The sequence below is a fragment of the Cebus imitator genome, unplaced genomic scaffold (genome assembly GCF_001604975.1).
Source record: "Cebus imitator isolate Cc_AM_T3 unplaced genomic scaffold, Cebus_imitator-1.0 Scaffold737, whole genome shotgun sequence".
Classification (NCBI taxonomy): Eukaryota; Metazoa; Chordata; class Mammalia; order Primates; family Cebidae; genus Cebus; species Cebus imitator.
Genome location: NW_016108052.1, coordinates 703,248 through 724,222, shown reverse-complemented (window position 1 = coordinate 724,222; position 20,975 = coordinate 703,248). Strand labels below are relative to the sequence as shown.

Sequence of the window (20,975 nt, the reverse complement as noted above, 5' to 3'; positions counted from 1 at the left end):
AAACTCCGTCTCAAAAAAAAAAAAAGAAAGAAAAAAATAACATACTGTTAAATCAAGTCCAAGAGTTTAAAAGAATAATACATTAGGACCAAGTAGGATTTATTCCAGAATGCAAAGATGGTTTGATATTTAGAAGTCTGTGACTACAAATCATATTAAGCAAAAAACATTTTGACCAATTTGATAGATGCATCTATGACTATGTGTGAACACAGAAAAATATCTGAGAAGTTATATACCACATGTTTACACTGACAGTCCCTCCAAGGTGAGGGTAGAGAGGCATGAAAAGCAGGAGGCTTTTACTTGTTACTTCACCTACTTCTCCACTGTTTGATCTTTAAAAGTATTTATTCATAGAAATTCAGTTTTGTTTTGTTTTATTTTTTGAGACAGAGTCACATTCTGTCACCCAGGCTGGAGTGCAGTGGCACCATCTTGCCTCACTGCAACCTCCACCCCCTTAGTTCAAGCTATTCTCATGCCTCAGCCTCCCAAGTAACTGAGATTACAGGCGCCTGCCACCACACTGGGCTGGTTTTTTTGAATTTTTAGTAGAGATGGGGTTTCGTCATGTTGGCCAGGCTGGTCTCGAACTCCTGACCTCAAGTGATCTGCCCGCATCAGATCAACCTCCCAAAGCGCTGAGATTACAAGCATGAGCCACTGCACCCAGTCAAAAGTATTTTAAAGTATATGTGATTTTGCCAATTAAAAAAAAAACTTAAAATTCTTAGTAAAACAGAAACAAAAGGAGTTTTTCTTAGGAGCAGAAACAAAAGGGTATCACTCTTTTTTTTTTTTTTTGAGTCTCAAAAAAAAAAAAAGAGACAGAGCGATACCCTTTTGAGTCTCACACTGTCACCCAGGCTAAAGTGCAGTGGCTCGATCTCGGCTCAACACAGCCTCCACCTCCTGGGTTCAAGCAATTCTCCTGCCTCAACCTCCTGAGTGGCTGGGACTACAGGCACCCACACCATGCCCAGCTAATTTTTGCATATACTGGGGATATACCTCTCAATGAAGGATGCCTATAATCACGGTTATTACGTAACATTTCTCCCCAGGAGCACTAGTCAATATACTATCGGCCCTCCAAAACCATGAGTTCTGCATCCATGAGTCAACTGAAGATAGAAAATGTCTGGGGAAAAAAATGGCACCTACACTGAACATGTATAGATTTTTTTTCTTGTCCTTATTCCTTAAACAATACAGTATAGAAACTCTTTACATAGCATTTACATTGTATTAGGTATTATAAGTAATGCGGTAATCATTTAAAGCACACAGGAGGGGACAATTGAAAGTACATAGGAGAGGCCGGGCATGGTGGCTTACGCGTATAATCCCAGCACTTTGGGAGGCTGAGGCAAGCCGGAGCCCAGGAGTTTGAGACCAGCCTGGGCAAAACAGTGTGATCCTTATCTCTACAAAAAAAGTATAAAAATTAGCCAGGCATGGTGGCATGTGCCTATAGTCCCAGGCAGATGTGGGAGGACCACTTGAACCCAGGAGCTTGAGGCTGCAGTGAGCTGTGATTGCACAACTGCACTCCAACCTGGGCAACAGAGTGAGATCCTGTCTCAAAGAAAAAAAAAAAGGGATACAGGAGGATATGCATAGGTTATATGCAAATACTATGCCATTTTATATCAGAGACTTAAGTATCTGCAGTTTTTGGTATCCTTGGGAAGTCCTGGAACCTATCCCCCACATATACTGAGGGAAGAGTGTAATTAGTTAAGACAGTAAAATAGTACACTTAAATATTGGAGAGGAGGCAAGTTATCATTTACTGGAAAACCAAAAACAATTAGCTTAAAAACGATTTGAAATAGAAAGAGTTCAGAAGCTTTTCTATGCAATAGTTTTTCTATTACGTACCAACATTAGCCTTTTTAAAAACAGGATTTGGCTGAATGCAGTGGCTCATGCCAATAATCCCAGAACTTTGGGAGGCCAAGAGGAAACGATCGCTTGAGGCCAGGGGTTTGAGACCAGCCTGGGCAACACACTGAGACTCTTTCTATAATTTTTTTTAATTAAAAAAATTGAATTCACAATTTAAAAGAACCAAAAAACACAAAACCAACTAAAATTGGTACAAAACGTTCTAATTTTGAAGTATCAAAAAAACCATAAAAGTTTAACAAAGGATATAATAATATTTTAGGTAGTTAGATAACTATTGTACATTACTGACTGGAAAGGCTTAATGCTGTAATGATGAGAATGCTCTTCATTTTTCTGTAAAATGAATACAATCCTAATCAAAACCTGCAAATGATCTATTTGGGATCTGGCCAGCCTGATTCAAAAGTTTGTTTGGTTAAGTGTTTCTTCAAGCTACTGGGGGAACCCTGAAAAAAGAGAAACTGGGGAAACATTTGTCCCTGTCGGGTATTAAAACAGTTTAAAGCTATCATAAGGACAATATATGAAATAGACACTGGCATTTACAAGGCAGACTAGTACAAATGGTAGATCCCTACATACCTGAGAATTAGCCCATGATACAGCATTTGAAACCAGTGGGGGAAAAGATGGATTCCTCTGAAAGTCACAAACAGGCGTTCCACATTCCTGCCTGGTTTTCACATAGCATTTAAAAATAATCGAATTATACTAAAATAATAAATTTAGAATTTTGTTGCCAACATACACAAATTGAAAGATCTTATATTATAAACCTGGGTTTCTTAATCAAGCTGGTCCTGGATTCCCCCAAGGCAATAACTAGCTGGGGCTCAGGAGCAGCTATTTCTACAGATGCACATTCTAAAGAGTTCCCACCCGACTCGACAGCTCCATTTATTTACAGTGCATATTGGCCCCCCTTAAAGGCAGTGAGCTTCAGACTCTTGGGTTATTCAATGAATGATCTGTGGTCAGAAGTGCATACAACAGCAGTAGGGAGACAAAGTAAAAGTTTTTAAAATATTCATATCTGCCGGGTGCGGTGGCTCACGCCTGTAATCCCAGCACTTTGGGAGGCAGAGGCGGGTGGATTACCTGAGGTCAGGAGTTCGAGACCATTCTGGCCAACATGGTGAAACCCTGTCTTGAAAAAAAAAAATCCTTATCTTTGATCAGGAAATCTGTTGGAAGTATCCAGACGTGCAGTTATGTGAATGGCACAAGAATATTAATTGGAGCACAAATTAAAATTGTGAAAAGTTCAACTACACAAATTAAGAAATATCTGGAAACCATCATTCTCAGCAAACTAACACAGGAACAGAAAACCAAACACCACATGTTCTCACTTATAAGTGGGAGTTGAACAATGAGAACACATGGACACAGGAAAGGGAACAACATACACCAGGACCTGTTGGGAGTAGGGGGTTAGGGGAGGGATAGCATTAGGAGAAACACCTAATGTAGATGACATGGTGATGGATGCAGCAAACCACCATGGCATGTGTATATCTAAGTAACAGAGCTGCACATTCTGCACATGTATCCCAGAACTTAAAGTATAATTTAAAAAAAATTCAAAAAAGAAATATGCATTAAATGCAGCCACTTAAAATATTATATCAGAATATCTAATGATACTGAAAGTTGTTCATAAGATGTTAAATGAAAAAAGCAGAATATACTGTATAATCCCTTTTTAAAAAAAAAAAAAAAAGCTTGTATACATTTATATACCTACAAAAAGAAAGACTAAAAGGAAGGCTGCTCACTAAAATGTGAGTGATGATTTTGGGAATCAGGGGAACACTAAGATCCTTTTTCTTATCTTTTTTTAACTTTAAAAATTGTGATACAATAACGTAAAATTTACCATCTTAATGATTAGTTTTTCTAAATTGTGGTAAAATGCACACGCCATAAACTTTACCATCTTAACCTTTTTTATGGGTGCAGCTCAGTGGCATTAAGTATGTTCACATTATTACATAACCATCACCACCACTGACCCACCTCCAGAACTCTCTGCGTCTTTCAAAACTGAAGCTCTCTACTAATCAATTCCTCCTCCTCCCCGCCCCTGGCAACCACTGTTCTACTTTCTGTCTCTTGGAATCTGACTACTCTAGGTACCTCATGTAAGTGGAACCCTACAGTGTACATCTTTTTGTGACTGCTTATTTCACTGTGCATAGTGTCCTTAAGGTCCATCCATGTTGTAGCGTGGGTCAGACTCTCCTTCCTTTTGAAGGCTGAATAGTGTTTTATTGTCTGTCCATATCGCATTTTGTTCATCTATTCCTTTACTGATGGATTGCTTCTACCTTTTGTGGATAATGCTGCTATGAACATGGGTGTACAAACGTCTCCTCGAGACTTTGCTTTCAATTCCTTTGGGTACGTCCTCAGAAGTAGAATTGCTAGATCATGTGGTGATTTTATTTTTGAGAATCCACCATACTATTTTCTTTAGCTTTCTTACCTAATTTTACAATTTGCCTAAGGAAAAGCAATTTTAAGCATTTTTATTTATTTATTTATTTTTGAGATGGAGTCTCGCTCTGTAGCCCAGGCTGGAGTGCAGTGGCGCAATCTCTGCTCACTGTAACCTCTGCCTCCCGAGTCCCAGTTCAAGCAATTCTCCTGCCTCAGCCTCCCGAGTACCTGGGATTACAGGAACGTGCCTCCATACCCAGCTCATTTTTGTATTTTTAGAAGAGACAGGGTTTCACCATGTTGGCCAGGCTGGTCTTGAACTTCTGACCTCGTGATCCACCTGCCTCAGGCTCCCAAAGTGCTGGAATTACAAGAAATTCTCCCACCTCAGCCTCCCAAGTAGCTGGGACTACAGGCGCACACCACCACACCTCGCTAAGTTTTGTATTTTTTTTTTTTAATAGAGACAGGGGTCTCACCACATTGGCCAGCCTGATCATTAACTCCTGAGTTCAAATGATCCACTTGCCTTGGCCTCTCAAAGTGCTAGGATTACAGGAGCCACACGGCACCTGACCACAATCTGACTTTTTGAAAAACACATACAAAAGAAAACACTGGCATAACATATACTAAAAGATTAACTGCCATGATTTCTGGGTCATAGGTTTATAGGTAACTTTTTTGTCTTCTGTTGACTGGCTTCATTTTCTAATTTTTCTACAATCATTATGTATATGTGTAGTAAGTCATTAAAACAGGTTATACAAAGCTTTTAAGAGTTTGAGAAAATAAACAATAAAATAACAAATAGGCAAACACCATGGGGTGCTGGCTGGGTGGGCCTCTGCGTGCACTAAGAAGACAAGGACTCCTGTCCCACTGATTAAGGAACACAACCTAATTACGGGACAAGGGAAGTCGAAATGCCAAGCTCTCGCCTATAAAAAACAAGGTGACTGAATGGGGTGGGCTGCCTACACGGGCTCAATGGAGGAATGGAGGAGCTGTGTCCTGGGGAGCAATTGGATCTGCCTGGGTGGGGGCAGGGCAGAGGGAAGGAGAATTGGAGGCGGGCTACCTGTGACTCGGTATCACTGCCCCAAAGCTGCCAGAGCTGGGCCCCAACCTGCAAAGAGAAACCTCCTGCTCAAGTTTCCTCCTCGCCATCTGGTCAGTACTCAGGGAGCAGCTTACTAAGAAAACCATCCCAGTGTGGGTGGAGGTAGCATCCCTGAAAGGCGCTTGGGAGCAGGGAAGACCAGCAGAGGCCTGGGGCTGGACAGCCTGGCTCTGCAGCTGACCTTGCTCTGGGCTCCTGGACCTGAGAGGGCTCTCCTGGAGGGACGGTCAGTGATGCTGGCCTCGCCACAGAGAAGGCTGGAGAAAAGCGAAGGGGCTGAAACTGGAATTGAGCCATCATGGCCGTGCCTGGTCCCTCCAGGGACAGGCAATCCAGAATCCTGTCTTGTCTTACTACCCTTCCCTGAGGGTGGACAGATGAGCAGCAAAACTCCAGGTAGCTCTTTTCATGTTCACAACACCATCGCCCAGACCTCCCAGACACAGGGCCCTGTGAGAAGACTGCTCCTGCAAGCAATGTCATCCCCATGCTGCAGACGGGGCCTCAGGCTTGGGTTTTGCTCTGGTGCTGTTAGAACCTAGGGTGCTGAAGCGTGCAGAGGTGGGCAGGCCAGGGCTATGGGAAGCCAAGACACCCCTCCGCAAGTCCTCTCACCTGCCTGGCACCCCTCATTTTCCAAGAGGCCAGGGATACCCTTGATATGGTTTGCTGTGTCCCTACCCAAATCTCATCTTGAATTGTAGTTCCCATAATCCCCATGTGTCATGGCAGGGACTTGGTGGGAGGTAACTGAATCATGGGCGTGGTTACCCCATGCTGTTCTCGTGATAGTGAGTGAGTTCTCACGAGATCTGACTGTTTTATAAGGGACCTTTCCCCCTTTGCCCAGCACTTCTCTCTCCTGTCACCATGTGAAGAAGGACGTGTTTGCCTCTCCTTCTGCCACCATTGTAAGTTTCCTGAGGCCTCCCCAGCCATGTGGAACTGTGACTCAATTAAATCTCTTTCCTTTATAAAGTTACCTAGTCTCGGGCAGTTCTTTATAGCAGCGTTAGAATGGACTAACACAACCCCAAAGCTCATCATATTGGATCTGATTCCTGGACTGGCCTTCAAGCTCCTCTCTTCTCTTCCCCATACAGGCAACCTTGCTGCACTCAGTAAGACCACTGGAGGATGGGGGTAGGAGTGGGAGTGGGAGAAGCTGGCCTGTCTCTCACCCCTGCTGCTCCCCAGCCTGGAATATTCTCCCTCAGCCAATCCTACCTGTCTTTCTCCCATACACTCTTCATTTGCTCACTTGTGGCTAACAGGTGCCATGCCCCCTGTCAGTCCTGCCTGATAGCAAGTCTGGTGGGGAGCTGGGTACCTGGGCCCAGGAACTCTGTTAGAGCAGCTGGGGGAGCGCTAGGGTGGCAGGGTGTTGGGGATGCTTATAAAGGAGATGACTCTGGAGTTGCATCTGGAAGTATACATAGCAATGCTGTGGGCAGAGGAGAGGAGGACACTCTGGGGAGTGGGGACAGCCAGGGCAAAGGCCGGGGCAAGGGGCTTTTGTTGCCAGAATGAAAATGGCCATGGGCCTCAGAAGACAGGCAGGCTGGGCTTGGCATCTACAAAAGCAGGGGCTCCAAAGCTCCCTGAAGAGGCTCAAATGAGGCTCCATGTCAAGAACTCTGAAAGGTAAGAGGTGCCACAAGAAAGGCCGGGGTGACAGCCATGTTATCCCAATACTGAGAGCCATCCTGTCCAAATGGGGAACTCACCCCTGACATCTCTCAAGCTACAGAGCAAATCCCACTTATCAAACACTATACCCCAGTGTTGCAATGCTACGAGGGTAGGTTTCACCATCCCCATTTTACAAAAGAAAACTGAGGCTCAGGGAAGGTCAAATGGTTGCCCAAGGCCACAGAGCTGAGAAGTGGGGGTGGCGCCCACGTCTGCTGATGCCGGGCCTGGGGGCTTTGCCCCTTGCCCCGACCCTCGAAGGTGGTGGAAGGGGGTGTCCCCTGCCCACGCAGGAGACAAGTCAGAACAGCAGCGTGGGTGGAGAGGAAAGCCGAGAGGCACTGCCTGAATGAGCAGTGCTTAGGGCAGTGACAGGCTGCAGCACGGCTCTCTTGGGAAGCTGCAGTGGGCTCTGGTCCAGCCTGACCATCGATCTCGAGGGAAAGTGATCCCAGGTGCTTTGCTGGCTTTTAGTGCCACCCGATAGCTCAGGCAGAGGGGTCCAGCGAGGCCCGTGGGGTGCGTTTCCTGGTACTCAGTGATTCCCGCTCACCATCTGCTTCTGGGGTTCTGAGGCTGCCAGTCGCCTTCATCCTTCCCATCCAGGTCTACCCCCACCCCCACCAGCACCAAGAAGAAGGGCTGCCCTGGGAAGAAGCAGACCCCAATGAATAGCACAGGGGTGATGGGCATGCCCTCAACTTTCAGAGGTCTCGGGAGTAGAAGAACATCAAAGCTGGAGTCAGAGGGCCCTCAGGGACCCCTAGCCTAACAGACAGGGACTCCGTGCTATAGCAGGACCCAGGATGCAGTGAAACAGCAAGGGACCTGGAGTCAGAGGCTGGGCCTTGAGTCCCTGGCTCTGTGACTTTGGCCAAGTTGCTAAGCTGTATTTGTAAAATGGGGTTAAATGGATTCTTTTGTTACAAGGTCACCATGAGGATGAAATGAGAATGTGCCTGAAACCACCCACCCTGAAGCCCAGTGTGTAGTAAGTAGATGTGCATTTCCCAGCAGGAGGATCTGGGCCCTGGGAGGAGTGGAAGCCCTAACTCCACCCAGCAGCCCAGTGGCAGAGTGGGGACCCGAACGCGGCTGCTGACAGAGGCCGATGCTCCACCTCAGCCCCAGCTAGCACAGCCAGCCCATGCGGGGCGCCCCAGCCGCGCCCCAGACCCAGCCCTGGCAGCGGGAACAATCACACTTACTTGAGGATGTCCTTCTTATTGAAGAAAGTGCAGTCCTGTGGAAGAAAAACACACGGTCAGTGTGCGGCTCCCAGTCTCCTTTCCTGCTCAGAGGCCTCGATGTCACAGGGCCTCACAGGCGACAGCCCTGGACTGGGTGCAGAAGAGTCACTACTGTCCCTCTCCACCCCACCCTCACCTGCCGGGGACAGCTGGTTCTAGTGGGTACAGAAAATGCCTCCCCAAACCTTTGTCCATCCTAGAGAGCTTAGTGCATGGTGGGGGGCTGCAGTGCACTTCAGGGTACACATTTAGGAGGGAGATGGAGTGCTCACAGGTAGGCGTGGCTGATTTGCGTGCCACTGGGATACACTGGGGGATGACAGGGAGGTGGCTGGGAGACAACTCTGAATGAGAACCCACAGGGCCACCTTGTGTAGCTGCACGGGGTGCCATCCTCGCTGTATTACTGAGCACGGGGCTAAGGGAGTTGTGTAACCCCAGGTTCAGGGACTGACAGTTCCAGGCACACACACTGGGGAAGCATCAGTATGTGCCTGGTGTTCTGAAGCCAGAAAGAGATGAGGTCACCCAGGGAAGGGAGTGAAGAGGCGGGGGATATGGGACAGGGAAAGGTGGGCAGGGAGGAACCAGGTAGCATCTGTGGTAGACGTAAGGGTAGGGGCTGCTGGGGACCTCCAGGTGGGCATTAGTCCAGGTGGGGGCAGCACTTGGCAACTAGGGCCATTCAGATGACTATCGCATCTCAGACGGGTCCCATCTTTGTCTACATGACCAACCTCTGTCCACAGCGTGACCTGCCCAAGGTGAATATCAACCACTGGCAGTCAGTGACAAGGACCACGCTGGCAGTCCACGGTCAGAAGTACAAAGGGGAAAAGGACCCAGCACTTGGTAAAATGCCTAACCGTGAAGGGCTTTTCTGCCTCTCCCCTGCTGCTTAGCTCTTCCACCTTTGTTACAGCGTGAAGGAAGAAGGCCTCTTAGGTCTGCAAAACCCAGGTCCTGTAGGACCTCCTGGGGCCATAAGCTGACTATACAGCCAGCTCTGATGAGGAGCGAATGGCTGAGACTCAGGCCAGCAAACAGCCAGGCTTGCCCTGCATGAGACCTGAAGCCACTGGACATCAGGGCAATTGAATTGTGTGCTGAGAGGGCCAAAGAGAGAACGCCCGCAGGATGCATGCAACATCTGGGCTTTCCACCGGGTGCTTTCAGGGAGCTGAAGCAGGGAGAGTGGGTGGGAATTTCCAGGCCCTATTTGGCCCAACAAGTCTGTCCTAAACCACCTGCTGCTCCCTGGGAGTTAGACTTAGGATCCATGCTGCCTTCTTGGAAACACAGGGGGTTCTCCTGAGGGTCTCGGCTTTGCTTTAGGCAATGGTTCCTCTGCAGGAACGCAGAAAGCCTCAGGCGGGGGAAGCAGCGCCTCCACTCCTCACCCAGCACAGACAGAAAACTTCCTACTTAGCAGGCCTTAGACAAAGACAGGCTGGAGACAGGGTGGACTGATTTCTCAGCAAACTCCAGAAACACGGAGCAGAAGGTGGACTTCCCTCCATCCTAGGGCCGTTTCTACGGTCTAAGGTGCCCAGTGAAAGGGCCAGGGCTCTCCCACCTAGCCTGGCGGAGGCTGTCAGCAGAATTGGCAACAGGGAGAAGCCCCAACTCCTGCTCTCTTCCCGCTGATCTGTCCTCCCTCCCTTCCCCTCTCCTCTCTCCTATCCCATGGGTTGGAAAGGAACTTCCCAGGTCCTGACTCAAGGGTTCTACTAGCAAAAGATGCAAATATTTCCCATATAACCCTGCTTTCCATCACAATTCCCTATACCTCCCTCCATCAATGGTCCTCCAGGTGTGGCTCCCGGACCAGCAGCATCAGCCTCACTGGGAACCTGGTGGAAATGCAGATTCTCAGGCTCCACTCCAGCTCTCCTGGATCAGAAGTTCTATGGGTGAGGCCCAGGGATCTGCATTTTCAAAAACCCTCCCAATGATGCTGACGCATAGTGAAGTGTGAGGACTTCTGCTCTAGAGCAGAATCACCTGGGGGTCTACTTCAGACACCTGTGTTCCCCACCCCTCAGCAGACCCCAGACAAATTATAGAGAAATCCCCAAGGGTGGATCCAGGCATCAGTGGTTTTCAAAGCCACTCAGGTGGTTCCAACGTGCAGCCCAGGCTGAAAACCACATCCCAGCCAGTACATGATGTACCATGCACCTGGGACTCTGAATATCCAATTTTGTTTAATCCTTATCACTAGCCAATGGGGGTGGGCCTTATGTCTCTATTCTAAAGATGGACAACTTGAGACTCAGCGAAGTTGAATAGCCTGTCTCTATTCTAAAGATGGACAACTTGAGACTCAGTTGTTACACACAGCCCAGGAGGGCTGGGAGTGGAACTCAGGCTTCTGTGCTTTCCTTTTCTACCCGCCACACCCCACCTTTTTTTTCTTTAGAGACAGTCTCACTCTGTCACCAGGCTGCAGTACAGTGGCATGAACTTAGCTCATTGCAACCTCCACCTCCCGGGTTCAAGTGATTCTCCTGTCTCAGCCTTCCGAGTAGCTGGGATTATAGGCATGCGCCACTACGCCTGGCTAATTTTTGTATTTTTAGTCGAGACAGGGTTTCACCATATTGGTCAGGCTGGTCCCGAACTCCCAACCTCAGGTGATCTACCCGCCTCGGCCCCCCAAAGTGCTGAGATTACAGGTGTGAGCCACTGTGCCTGGCCTTTTTTTTTTCTTTTGAATGGGAGTAGAGCTTGGGGCCCCTGGCAAGGAAGAAGCGGCAAGAAAAGACCCTCTGTGCTTCTTGACCACTGCCCATGACTACAAACAGAACCGCAGTCCACCCGTGACCACTGTACACCAGCCACTCCATGTGGAGTCACAGCATCTGCTGTGTATTCCTATGCCCTTACACAGCAGGTGCTTAATACAGGCTTGTGGGATAAGGGACCAGACTTTTCCATGTATGCCTTCCACAGCAGTTACGTTACTGCAGGGTATCTCAGGGAGGGCATAGCCCCTGCCTAGCCTTAACCTTTCTTCTCTTTCTGAACATTTAGTAACACCTGTTTCTTGGTTTCAACATCAATGATAAAGCTGCCATGAATCTGCTCATCAACTGATGTTTTACTGTTTCTTCTGTTGACTTGTTTCCCTAGGACTCACCCAAGGGAGGCAGTGCACAGGGGGTGAATATGGCAGGTGTCCTTAAAATCTTCTCAGGGCTCAGCCTGGCAGTGCGGCAAGGGAAAAGGTTTGGTAGTCAGAGTCAAATTCTAGTCTAGCTTCAGACCCTCAGGCAAGTCACTCTCCTTTCTGAGCCTCAGTTTCCGCATCTGTAAAGCAGAAATGATGTGTCTCCGAAGGGGACATGTGAAAAGCAAATGAGACAAGGGGCAGGAAGTCTAAGGCCCCAGCCGATGGGAAACAGTGCAGCACTCCATGCACCACCCGACGTCCCAAAGGTGTCTCCCCAGTCTCGGTAGCTCTGCTGTCTTTCCCTTCTCTGGAGTCGCCAAAGACCCTGCCCACCACTGCACCCTCAGCTGCCCTGGGAGCCCGTGTCTGAAGGAACCCTTTCTTATACGTCCAGAGAGCACATGCCCCATCACTGCCTGGCTCCTGACAGTATACAGGGACACAGGGACAGGTCTTCAGACAAAGGTCCCAGCTCAGGTCAGGGTCATGAGGAGTGGGAGGGAGGGAAGGAGCGAGGGGGCCTAACCCAGGAATAATGGGTCCTCAGAACTTTGGCAGCAGAAAACTGGACAGGCTGAGCTTTGACAGTAGAAGCCCAGAGGCTTCCCCAGTCAAGGCTGGAGTTCTGCCTCCAAGCCTATACTCATCCAATTCCCCACCTGGAGTGCCCTCTCCTCTTCTTGCAGGCTGTGCAAACCCTTTCCTTTCCCCAAAGCTCAACTCACGGGGGACTTGTTCCAGGCAGCCTCCCATTTCCTACACGCCTGGTCTGCCTGTGCCAGTGGTCAGGAGCTGAGCCATGGGCTGTCCCAGTCCCAGCTGTAATGGAAGTGACTCTCCACCCAGCTCTGCCAGCTCAGGCCTTAGCACTGCCCAGGTGACCATCACATGGCTCAAAGTCAGTCTCCAGGGTGATCTCGGTTAATCCCCACAAGAGCCCTGTGACATGAGTTGTTCCCATTTTAGGGGTGGGGACACTGAGGCCCAGAAGGGAACAATGGCTTGCTAAAGCCCGCAACATCAACTGCCCAGCTGACTTGAATCTAGGACTTGAGAATTCTTGTCTAGAGTTCTTCATCCTCCTAGAGCCATACCTTAACAAATATTTGTCCATTCACTTTACAACATCCTCTAAGCATCCCTTTTGTGCCTGGACAGGGGCCACATGAGAAGGAACACGGAGTGTACACAGTGAGGTGCCCAGTACAGACCGTTCTGTGGCTACAGGAGGAACTGGGGATGTGACTGTCAGGCTCCCTGAGTACTCCCAGCTGAATGAGGGAGTCAGGGAGCCCTCCCAAAGAGGTGAGGCTTGCACTGGACAGAAAGATGGGCTGAACTAGGTTAGCAGAGGAGCGGGGAGAGCAGCAGGAGAACAGGGCCAGAGGGGAGGGAGGGCTTGGCTAGCAGCCCTTCAGTGTGCCTGAAACTTGGGGTGCAAAGGGAAAGGGAGTAAGAAATGAGGTTGGAGCCTGGGTGCAGTGGCTCACGCCTGTAAACCCAGCACTCTGGGAAGCCGAGGTGGGTGGATCACCTGAGGTCAGGGGTTTGAGACCAGCCTAGCCAACATGGCAAAACCCTGTCTCTGCTAAAAATACAAAAATTGCATACGGCCACATGACCCTGAACACGCCCGATCTCGTCTGATCTCGGAAACTAAGCAAGGTCGGGCCTGGTTAGTACTCGGATGGGAGACCGCCTGGCAATACCAGGTGCTGTAGGCTTAACAAAATACAAAAATTAGCTAGGTGTGGTGGCAGGCACCTGTATTTCCGGCTATTTGGGAGGCTGAGACAGGAAGAATTGCTTGAACCCGGGAGGTGGAACTGGGAGGCAGAGGTTGCACTGAGCTGAGATCGTACCTCTGCACTCTATCCTGGGTGACAGAGTGAGCAAAATTCTATCTCAAAAGGAAAAAAAAAAAGGAAGGAAGAAAAAAGAGATGAAGGAAGAGAGAGGAGAACTAAGAGGTTGCAGCACAGGAGTGCGGGTGCTGGAGGGGGACAGGCAGGAGGGGTGTGAAAGGGAGCAGTCAGACCTCTAGTTTGCATGAGACTGAGCAGGCCTAGCCCAGGGCTGTGGGGATGGAGGAAGGGACCACCAGGTGAGCTACAAAAGAGGCTGAGTCACAGGCCTGTTCTTAACTAAAAACACGGGTTGTGGGAGAGCAAAGACTTGGAATGGCGGGAGGAGCAGCGGTGGGTGCTGTTTTGGAGTTTAAGGGGTCAGGGGGACGGCTGTACAATGAAGAGGAGTGGTCTGGGGAGAAGCTTGAATGTTGGGCATCACCAGCACCGGGAACCAGGAGGGTGCGCCCTGCTTGGGAAAGATCAGACTGCCAGGCTGGGAGGTCCCAAGAAACCCTAGGGGTTACTTGGGGGAGGGGGTGCTGTAACTCAGGCTCACCCCCACTCAGCCCTGGCTGCCACAAGGCTGGCTGGAGAGCCAGAGGGAAGGAGATGTGGGGCTCTCAGGTTTCATAGCTCTCATTTCTCCCACCCCGCCTGGCAGGGTCTAGCTAGGCTCTGGCAAAGGATCAGAACCCAACATTGGGACTGGCTCCGATGGGTAACCCAATGCCAGGCTGATTGGAGTGGGAACCCAGGCTCCCCACCCCCATGAAGCTACTCTTCATTCTGAGCATGGCTTACCTGCTTGCCCCTGCTCACTCCCAAGCCTTTATCCAAGCTGTCCCCTCCACCAGGAATGCCTCCTCTGTGCCTCACTAGGCAAAACTCCGCCTGTCTTCCCAAGGACTGCTCAAATGCTGCATCGTTTCTGGACTCTGCCCCCCTTCTCCGCTGGCCTCCCACTGCCCACTAGTGCCCTTCCCAAGAACACACTCCACCACCTGCCTCTATCACAAGGGCCACACACTGGGAGTCTGTCTGTGAGTGTCTGAGACTGAGTGCCTTGGGGACAAAGAGCACAGGTGGCCCAGTCCAGCCCACTCCCAACTAAAGACATGGGCCTGGGAGTCAAGATTCAAATCCTGCGTGAGCCCTGAATGGCTCGTCAGCCTCTGTTTACACTTCTGTAAAATGGGCTAATCATCCACCTCACTGTGATGATTGAGTGGATGCACAGATGGTATCAATTACTGTGCTTCGTATACAACAGGTGCTCCATAAATGTGGCTCCCCTCTTCCTTCCCAGGGTCTCACCAGGGAACCTGAGAAATCCATTACTGAAAACTAGGGCTTCTAGGAGGAGAAGGGACCTTTGTTTTACCTTCACCCACATCAGGGGACCCACACTTCATGGCTGCTTCCCTTCACAGCCAAAGTAAGCACTGATGAAGGCAAAAGGCACCTGTGGAGACCCCGCTGGTGTTCTTCCTGCCCAGTTACACAGACCACAGCACAGTCCCACCCCCTCCGCCTGGGGAATCGGGGGAGAGGCATCAATCAGATGTGGGTCTTGAAGGGTTAGAGATCATCTGGGGCGGGGGTGGGGGAGGGGCGGGGGTGGGGGAGGAGCAGCATCCAGGCCCAGGAAATGGCATGGGCAGAGGGAGAGGGGGAAGGAGGAATGAGCCTCGGGAGTTGGAGCAACTGCAAACGATTTTGAGGCAGCTGCCATGCAGAGGGCAGCTCTGCCTCCAGGTGGCCTGCCTGCCTCTCATCTCCCCAGGACTGCCTCCCCAGAGTCTGGGGAGACTGAGGATGCGGAGTTGAGCTGGACAACTGCCCAGGGCTCTGGGTAAGCCAAGGGGTTGGGCTTCATCCCTCCACCACAGTGAAGTTTTTACGTGGGTGGGACAGCATCGGGATTCCAGATCTGGAGAGCTGGCTCTGGAGGCAGGAAAACCTAGAAAGGTCTAAGGAGGTGGCTGCTGAGGGCCTAAGGGAGCTGGGAGAGGTGGCCCTGGAAGGCTTGCCTTGCTCCAGTTATCTCCATGCTGGGGTCAGGAGAGGCCCCAGCAGATAAATAGGACAGTCCCGGCTGAAGACTGCATGAGGGCACTGATGCATCCCACTCCTAGCCCAGACAGGACCCCAGCTCTCATTTTTGCTTTACAGAGACTTGCTCTCCTGGGATCCTTCCAGGGACTGGGGGAGCAGGGAGCGGGGTGGGCGGTCCTCCATCCAGACTAGTTTACTGAGTTCCTCTCCAGGTCAGGTAGGCGCTGAAATGGGTGGCTGGGGAGGGGTTTGGGTCCCGCCTAGGGTGAGAGTAGAAGGCGGGGTAGCTGGAGCAAGGCGCGCCTGAGAGGCTCTGCCAACTGAAAAGAGCTCTCATTCCACCGGTGGGGAAACTGAGGCACGGCGAAGGAAAGTCACCGGCCCAAGGTCACGCGGCGAGCCGAAAGCAGAGGCAGGGTTCGAACCCGGAGAGCTGGCTCTCAGGAGGCCTCGGCCGGCGACCGGGAAAAGGGAGGGGCGGCGGGGCCCGCGCGGGGAGCCGGGCGCGCCGAGCTCACCTGGTAGTTGTCCAGCTGCTCTTCGGTGAAGATGGTCTGCTTGTTCCCCATGGTGGCCGCCGCGCCGCCGCTCGCCCGTCCGGGCTCCGCCTCCCATCAGCGGCCGCCGGACCCGGAGCCCGCGCCCCGCACTCGCAGCCCTCGCCAGCCCGGCGGCCCGCAGCTTCCCAGGGCGGCCCGCCCCGCCCCGCCCCGCAACTCGCCCGGAGGAGGGGCGCGGGGGTCGGGGAGGCGGGGACGGGGACCTGGCGCGGTAGCGACTCCGCCCCCGGCGGGAAGAGGGGCCGGCGCCCGGCTCCACGGCTGCGGCGCGCCAGGGGCCCGGCAGGGGGCGGCCTGGGCGCGGGAGACGCTGCACCGCGCGCACCCCGGGCTCCCGCGGCCGGAAGTGCTGGGAGCACGCGGGGGTCTCGGAGGCGGGGACAAGTACCCGGCGCGGCGGCGACTCCGCCCCACGGCGGGAAGAGGCGGGCGCTCGGGTACCGCCGCGGGAGTCCGGGTCGCACGAGGCGAGGGTGCGTGGCCTGGGAAACGCTGCCGACGCGGGCAGTGGGGCAAGCGACGTGATCTTGGCGCCCCGAGACCTGGGGCGAGGGAGGCAGCGAGGACTGAGCGCGTGGATCTAGCTGGGGCCGGGCTCTACCGGCGTCTCGCGCCGCGACCATGGGCAAGCCCTTCCCGGGTCCTGTTCCTCGGAAGGAAGGAGGGGTCAGTCAGGCTGACCTCGGAGGCCCTCCCCGGCCAGGCCTCGGGAAGCCCATCTGGCCTTTGGCCGCGGCCTGGGCAGAGCATCTCAGGCCTTCTGGGTTCCCTGGGGAGCGGGACACGATTTACGTGGCTTTCTTTGAGCCCTTGATTACAAACATGAGCCTTGAGAGGATTTTAAGGGCTTGACTGTGTCCAGAGAAGTGTGACAAAGGCCAGGACACTTCCTGGAGCTTTTAAGCAAATGCCATCGTAAGGGAAGCAGGACTTTACCTCTGCCCTCCTAGGTCTTTGGCTGGGCTTGAGAATTAATATGACATAAGACAGATTAAGGGAAGAAAAACAAATTTAATACAAGTTTTACATGACGTGGAAACACTCATAAGGAAATGAAGACCCTGAGAACTGGCAAAACCTAAATACTTTTTTTTTTTTTTTTTTTACATGGAATCTCACTCAGTTGCCCAGGCTGGAGAGCAGTGGGGTGATCTTGGCTCCCTGCAACCTCCACCTCCTGGATTCAAGGCATTCTCCTGCCTTCTCAGTAGCTGGGACTACAGTCGCACGCCAGCATGCACAGCTAATTTTTTTTTAGGAATTTTAGTAGAGATGAGGTTTCACTATGTTGGCCAGGCTGGTCTCGAACTCTTGACCTCAAGTGAGCCACCTGCCTTGGCCTCCCAAAGTGCTGGGATTATAGGTGTGAGCTATCGCACCTGGCCAACTGTTGTATTTTTTTTTTTTTGGTAGAGACGGGGTTTTACCAAGTTGCTCAGGCTGGTTTTGAACTCCCAGGCTCAAGCAATCCACCACCTTGGCCTCCCAAAGTACTGGGATTACAGGATGTGAGCCATCATGCCTGGCCTCATCTCCTTTTTTTAAAAAGAAGGAGGATCAAGAGTGGCCTTCTTGCATCCACTATTTTTCAAGTGCCTTTACCTCAAATACTCAATATGCCAGAGCAGCATATGCTGTGGTGGCATGCTCTGAGCTCCTTCACCATCCACCAAATGGAGTCACCACTATCTTTCTGGGGTCCAGCCCATACTACTGTTATTTCTAAGCTCAGGACAACTGAATCAGTAGGTATGATCTCCATGTTATAGGCAAAGAAATGGGCAGAGAGAGATTCAGTAACTTGCCCAGGGTCCCACAGCTGGGAATTAATAGAACGTGGGCTGGACTCAGGCACTGGCTTAACATATCATTCCACAACTGCCAGTGGACTTTGAAGAGATCAGGATTTTTTAAAAAAAATTTATATATATATTTAAAAAATAGAGGTGGGGGGGTCTCACTATGTTGCCCAGGCTGATCTCGAACTCTTGGGCTCAAGTGATCCTCCTGCCTTGGCCTCCCAAAGTGCTAGGATTACAGGCATTAGCTACCATGTCTGGCCGAGATGAAGACTTTATGCTTTAAAACGCATGGTTTGTTACATTAGTGGTTCTGAACCTACCTGGGAGCATGTATCAAAATTACTTGCGAGGCTGCTCACCCGGAGTTTCTTATTTAGCAGGTCTGGGTGGCTAAGAATGTGAGTATTAAAAGAGTTCCTGGGTGATGCTAATGCAGCTGGTCTTGGAACCACACTTTGAGATTGCTGAGGCTGAAGCTTGTGGGTTCTGATGGGAAAAGGACTCTAAGTCTGGCAGATGATCCCTCGTGCTTTTAGTTTTCTTTTTCTTTTCTTTTCTTTTCTTTTTGAGACAGAGTCTCGCTCTGTCACCCAGGCTGGAGTGCAGCGGTGCGATCTTTTGCTCACTGTAACTTCCGCCTCCTGGATTTAAGCGATTCTCCTGCCTCAGGCTCCCAAGTAGCTTGGATTACAGGCGTCCACCACCACACCCGGGTAATTTTTGTATTTTTAGTAGGGATGGGGTTTCACCATGTTGCCCAGGCTGGTCTTGAACTCCTGTCCTTAAGTGATCTGCCCGCTTTGGCCTCCCCAAAGTGTTGGGATTATAGGCATGAGTTACCATGCCCAGCCTTTTAGTTTTTTTTTTTATATCTGAGGCTACTGGTTAGGGTTTTCCAATCTTATTTTACCAGTCTTTTGTGAGAACAGCAGCCATCAGTAAAACAGACATGTCACCCTGTTGAAATCACAAGAGTCTTCAGAGGCACCATCAATTGTTTTCAGAGGGGTGGGAAGCAATTCTTTAGCCTGGGCATTGGTGACCAGCCTTCAGAGGTCACCCCACCATCTTTTCTTCATTGTGGACACACACAATAGGGACCTCACCCATGGGAAAGGAGGTAGGATGTATCCCCAGAGATTCAGAAAATGTGGAATTTTAGAGCAGAGATAGACACATTTGAAAGATTCTCTCCTCTGTACCTCCCCTTTCTCCCATGTTAGAGTTGGGGAAAAGGAAACTCTTGTGAAACCACATAACGACTATTACAAAAGTTATCCTTCTTCCCATCTTAGATTCCACGTTGCGTCTGAACAGGCCAGAATTCTGTGTGTTCAGATTCTGCTCTGGTGCATTCTTGTACAATTGCTAACATGCCACTCATTTGCATACCAGGTGTTCCAGGTAGGAAGTCTGGAGCCTCTACAAAGAGGACTGTGTTTTCAGTCCCGGGAGCCCTTCCTCTCATGGGAGAGAAATAGAGGCAGCCCACCAGACTAGAACATTCCTCTCAAAAATCCTTTTAGGCTGGGCGTGGTGGCTCATGCCTGTAATCCCAGCACTTTGGGAGGCCAAGATGAGTGGATCACCTGAGGTCGGGAGTTTGAGACCAGCCTGGTCAACATGGTGAACCCCTGTCTCTGCTAAAAATACAAAAAAATTAGCCGGATGTGGTGGCGCACCTGTGATCCCAGCTACTCAGGAGGCTGAGACAGGAGAATCACTTGAACCCAGGAGGTGGAGGTTGCAGTGAGCCGAGATCACACCATTGCACTCCAGCCTGGGTGACAAGAGTGAAACTTCATCTCAAAAAAAAAATCCTTTTAGATTATTGTTACCATTGCCCATTTAAAGCTCTCTCTCTCTTGAGCAATGCTGTGAGGAGGGGCAAGGTACACAATTCCCATGTTACAGATGAGAAACCCTGGGCTGAGAGAGGCAAAACAACTTGCCTGATGCCACCCAGCTGGGAAGTGGCAAAGCAAAGCTTTATCTTCGTTCTCTGATTCTAAATCCTGTGCTTAACTGCTCCCAAATGCTGCGTGTGGTCCCCAAGGAGCAGAGCGTGTGTGTTTGCTGGGAAGGAGGATGAACCAAGGGAGAAGAATGAAACATTACTGATTACCTATCTAGTGCCCAGAATTGTATTGGACGTGCTGTATTTCCTGAATATTATTATTCCACAAACACCACCCCAATCTGTGGAGTTTCACATTATTATCCCATTTCACAGATGAAGAAATAGTTTCAGAGAAGGTAACTTGCCCAGCTGCTAATGAGTAGATTTAAATCTGGGCCCTGACTCTTTACTCTCTCTCTTTTTTTTATTTTTTTTTATTTTTTTGAGACAGAGCCTTACTCTGTCACCCAGCCTGGAGTACAGTGCCACCATCTCAGCTCACTGCAACCTCCACCTCCCAGGTTCAAGTGCTTCTTCTGCCTCAGCCTCCCGAGTAGCTGAGACTACATGCACGAGCCACCAAACCTGGCTAATTTTTGTATTTTTAGTAGATACAGGGTTTCATCATATTGGCCAGGCTGGTCTCAAACTCCTGACCTCAAGTAATCTGCCTGCCTCAATCTTCCAAAGTGCTGGGATTACAGGTGTAAGCCACCACGCCCTGCTGGACTCTGCTCTTGATCACGCAGTCTAGGGTAGGGAAACATGGTTACCACTGTTTAAAGGGGGCTGACTCCTTGTCAATTGCAATCTTGTAAATACCATAACAGGGAAAGGCAGCAGGGGTGCCAGATCGGTGCCAGATACTCATTAAATGTTAACTTATTTTTTTCATTTCTGACTCACACAATGAAGTTTATTTTAAAATTTGGAAGGAAAAAAGGAATAAATGCTACACATGCTTCTTTGGGATGAGAGGTCATCTTGAACTGCTGCCTTTCCAAGTGCTTGCTTGTGATGAAGATGTACTTTGTGATCAAGATGACCTCTCACCCCAAAGAAGCACTTGGTAGCACTGATTGCAGAACAACTCCATCTGCAAGTTTTTCTTCTAAGACTTAGAAACTAGATAGACCTTAATGACAGAGATGAAAGATCCCTGGGCCCAAGGTCTGGGTAGGACCGTCTTTTTTTTTTTTTTTTTTTTTA

The 20,975-nt window shown here is 50.3% G+C and overlaps 1 protein-coding gene and 1 pseudogene across 1 annotated transcript in view; one reads left to right on the top strand and one right to left on the bottom strand.

Annotated features, from left to right (window-relative positions):
• The window catches only part of CIB2 (calcium and integrin binding family member 2), a 26,426-nt gene extending 10,058 nt beyond the window's left edge, over positions 1 to 16,368 (bottom strand). The window contains exons 1-2 of the mRNA XM_017519347.2: positions 16,023 to 16,368; positions 8,383 to 8,417 (exon numbers count right to left, since the gene is read on the bottom strand). Coding sequence (XP_017374836.1) covers positions 8,383 to 8,417; positions 16,023 to 16,073 — 86 coding nt within the window. The 5' untranslated portion in view covers positions 16,074 to 16,368. The remainder of the gene's footprint in view (positions 1 to 8,382; positions 8,418 to 16,022) is intronic.
• LOC119469610 lies at positions 13,205 to 13,323 on the top strand (annotated as a pseudogene).
• Positions 16,369 to 20,975: the final 4,607 nt, after the last annotated feature.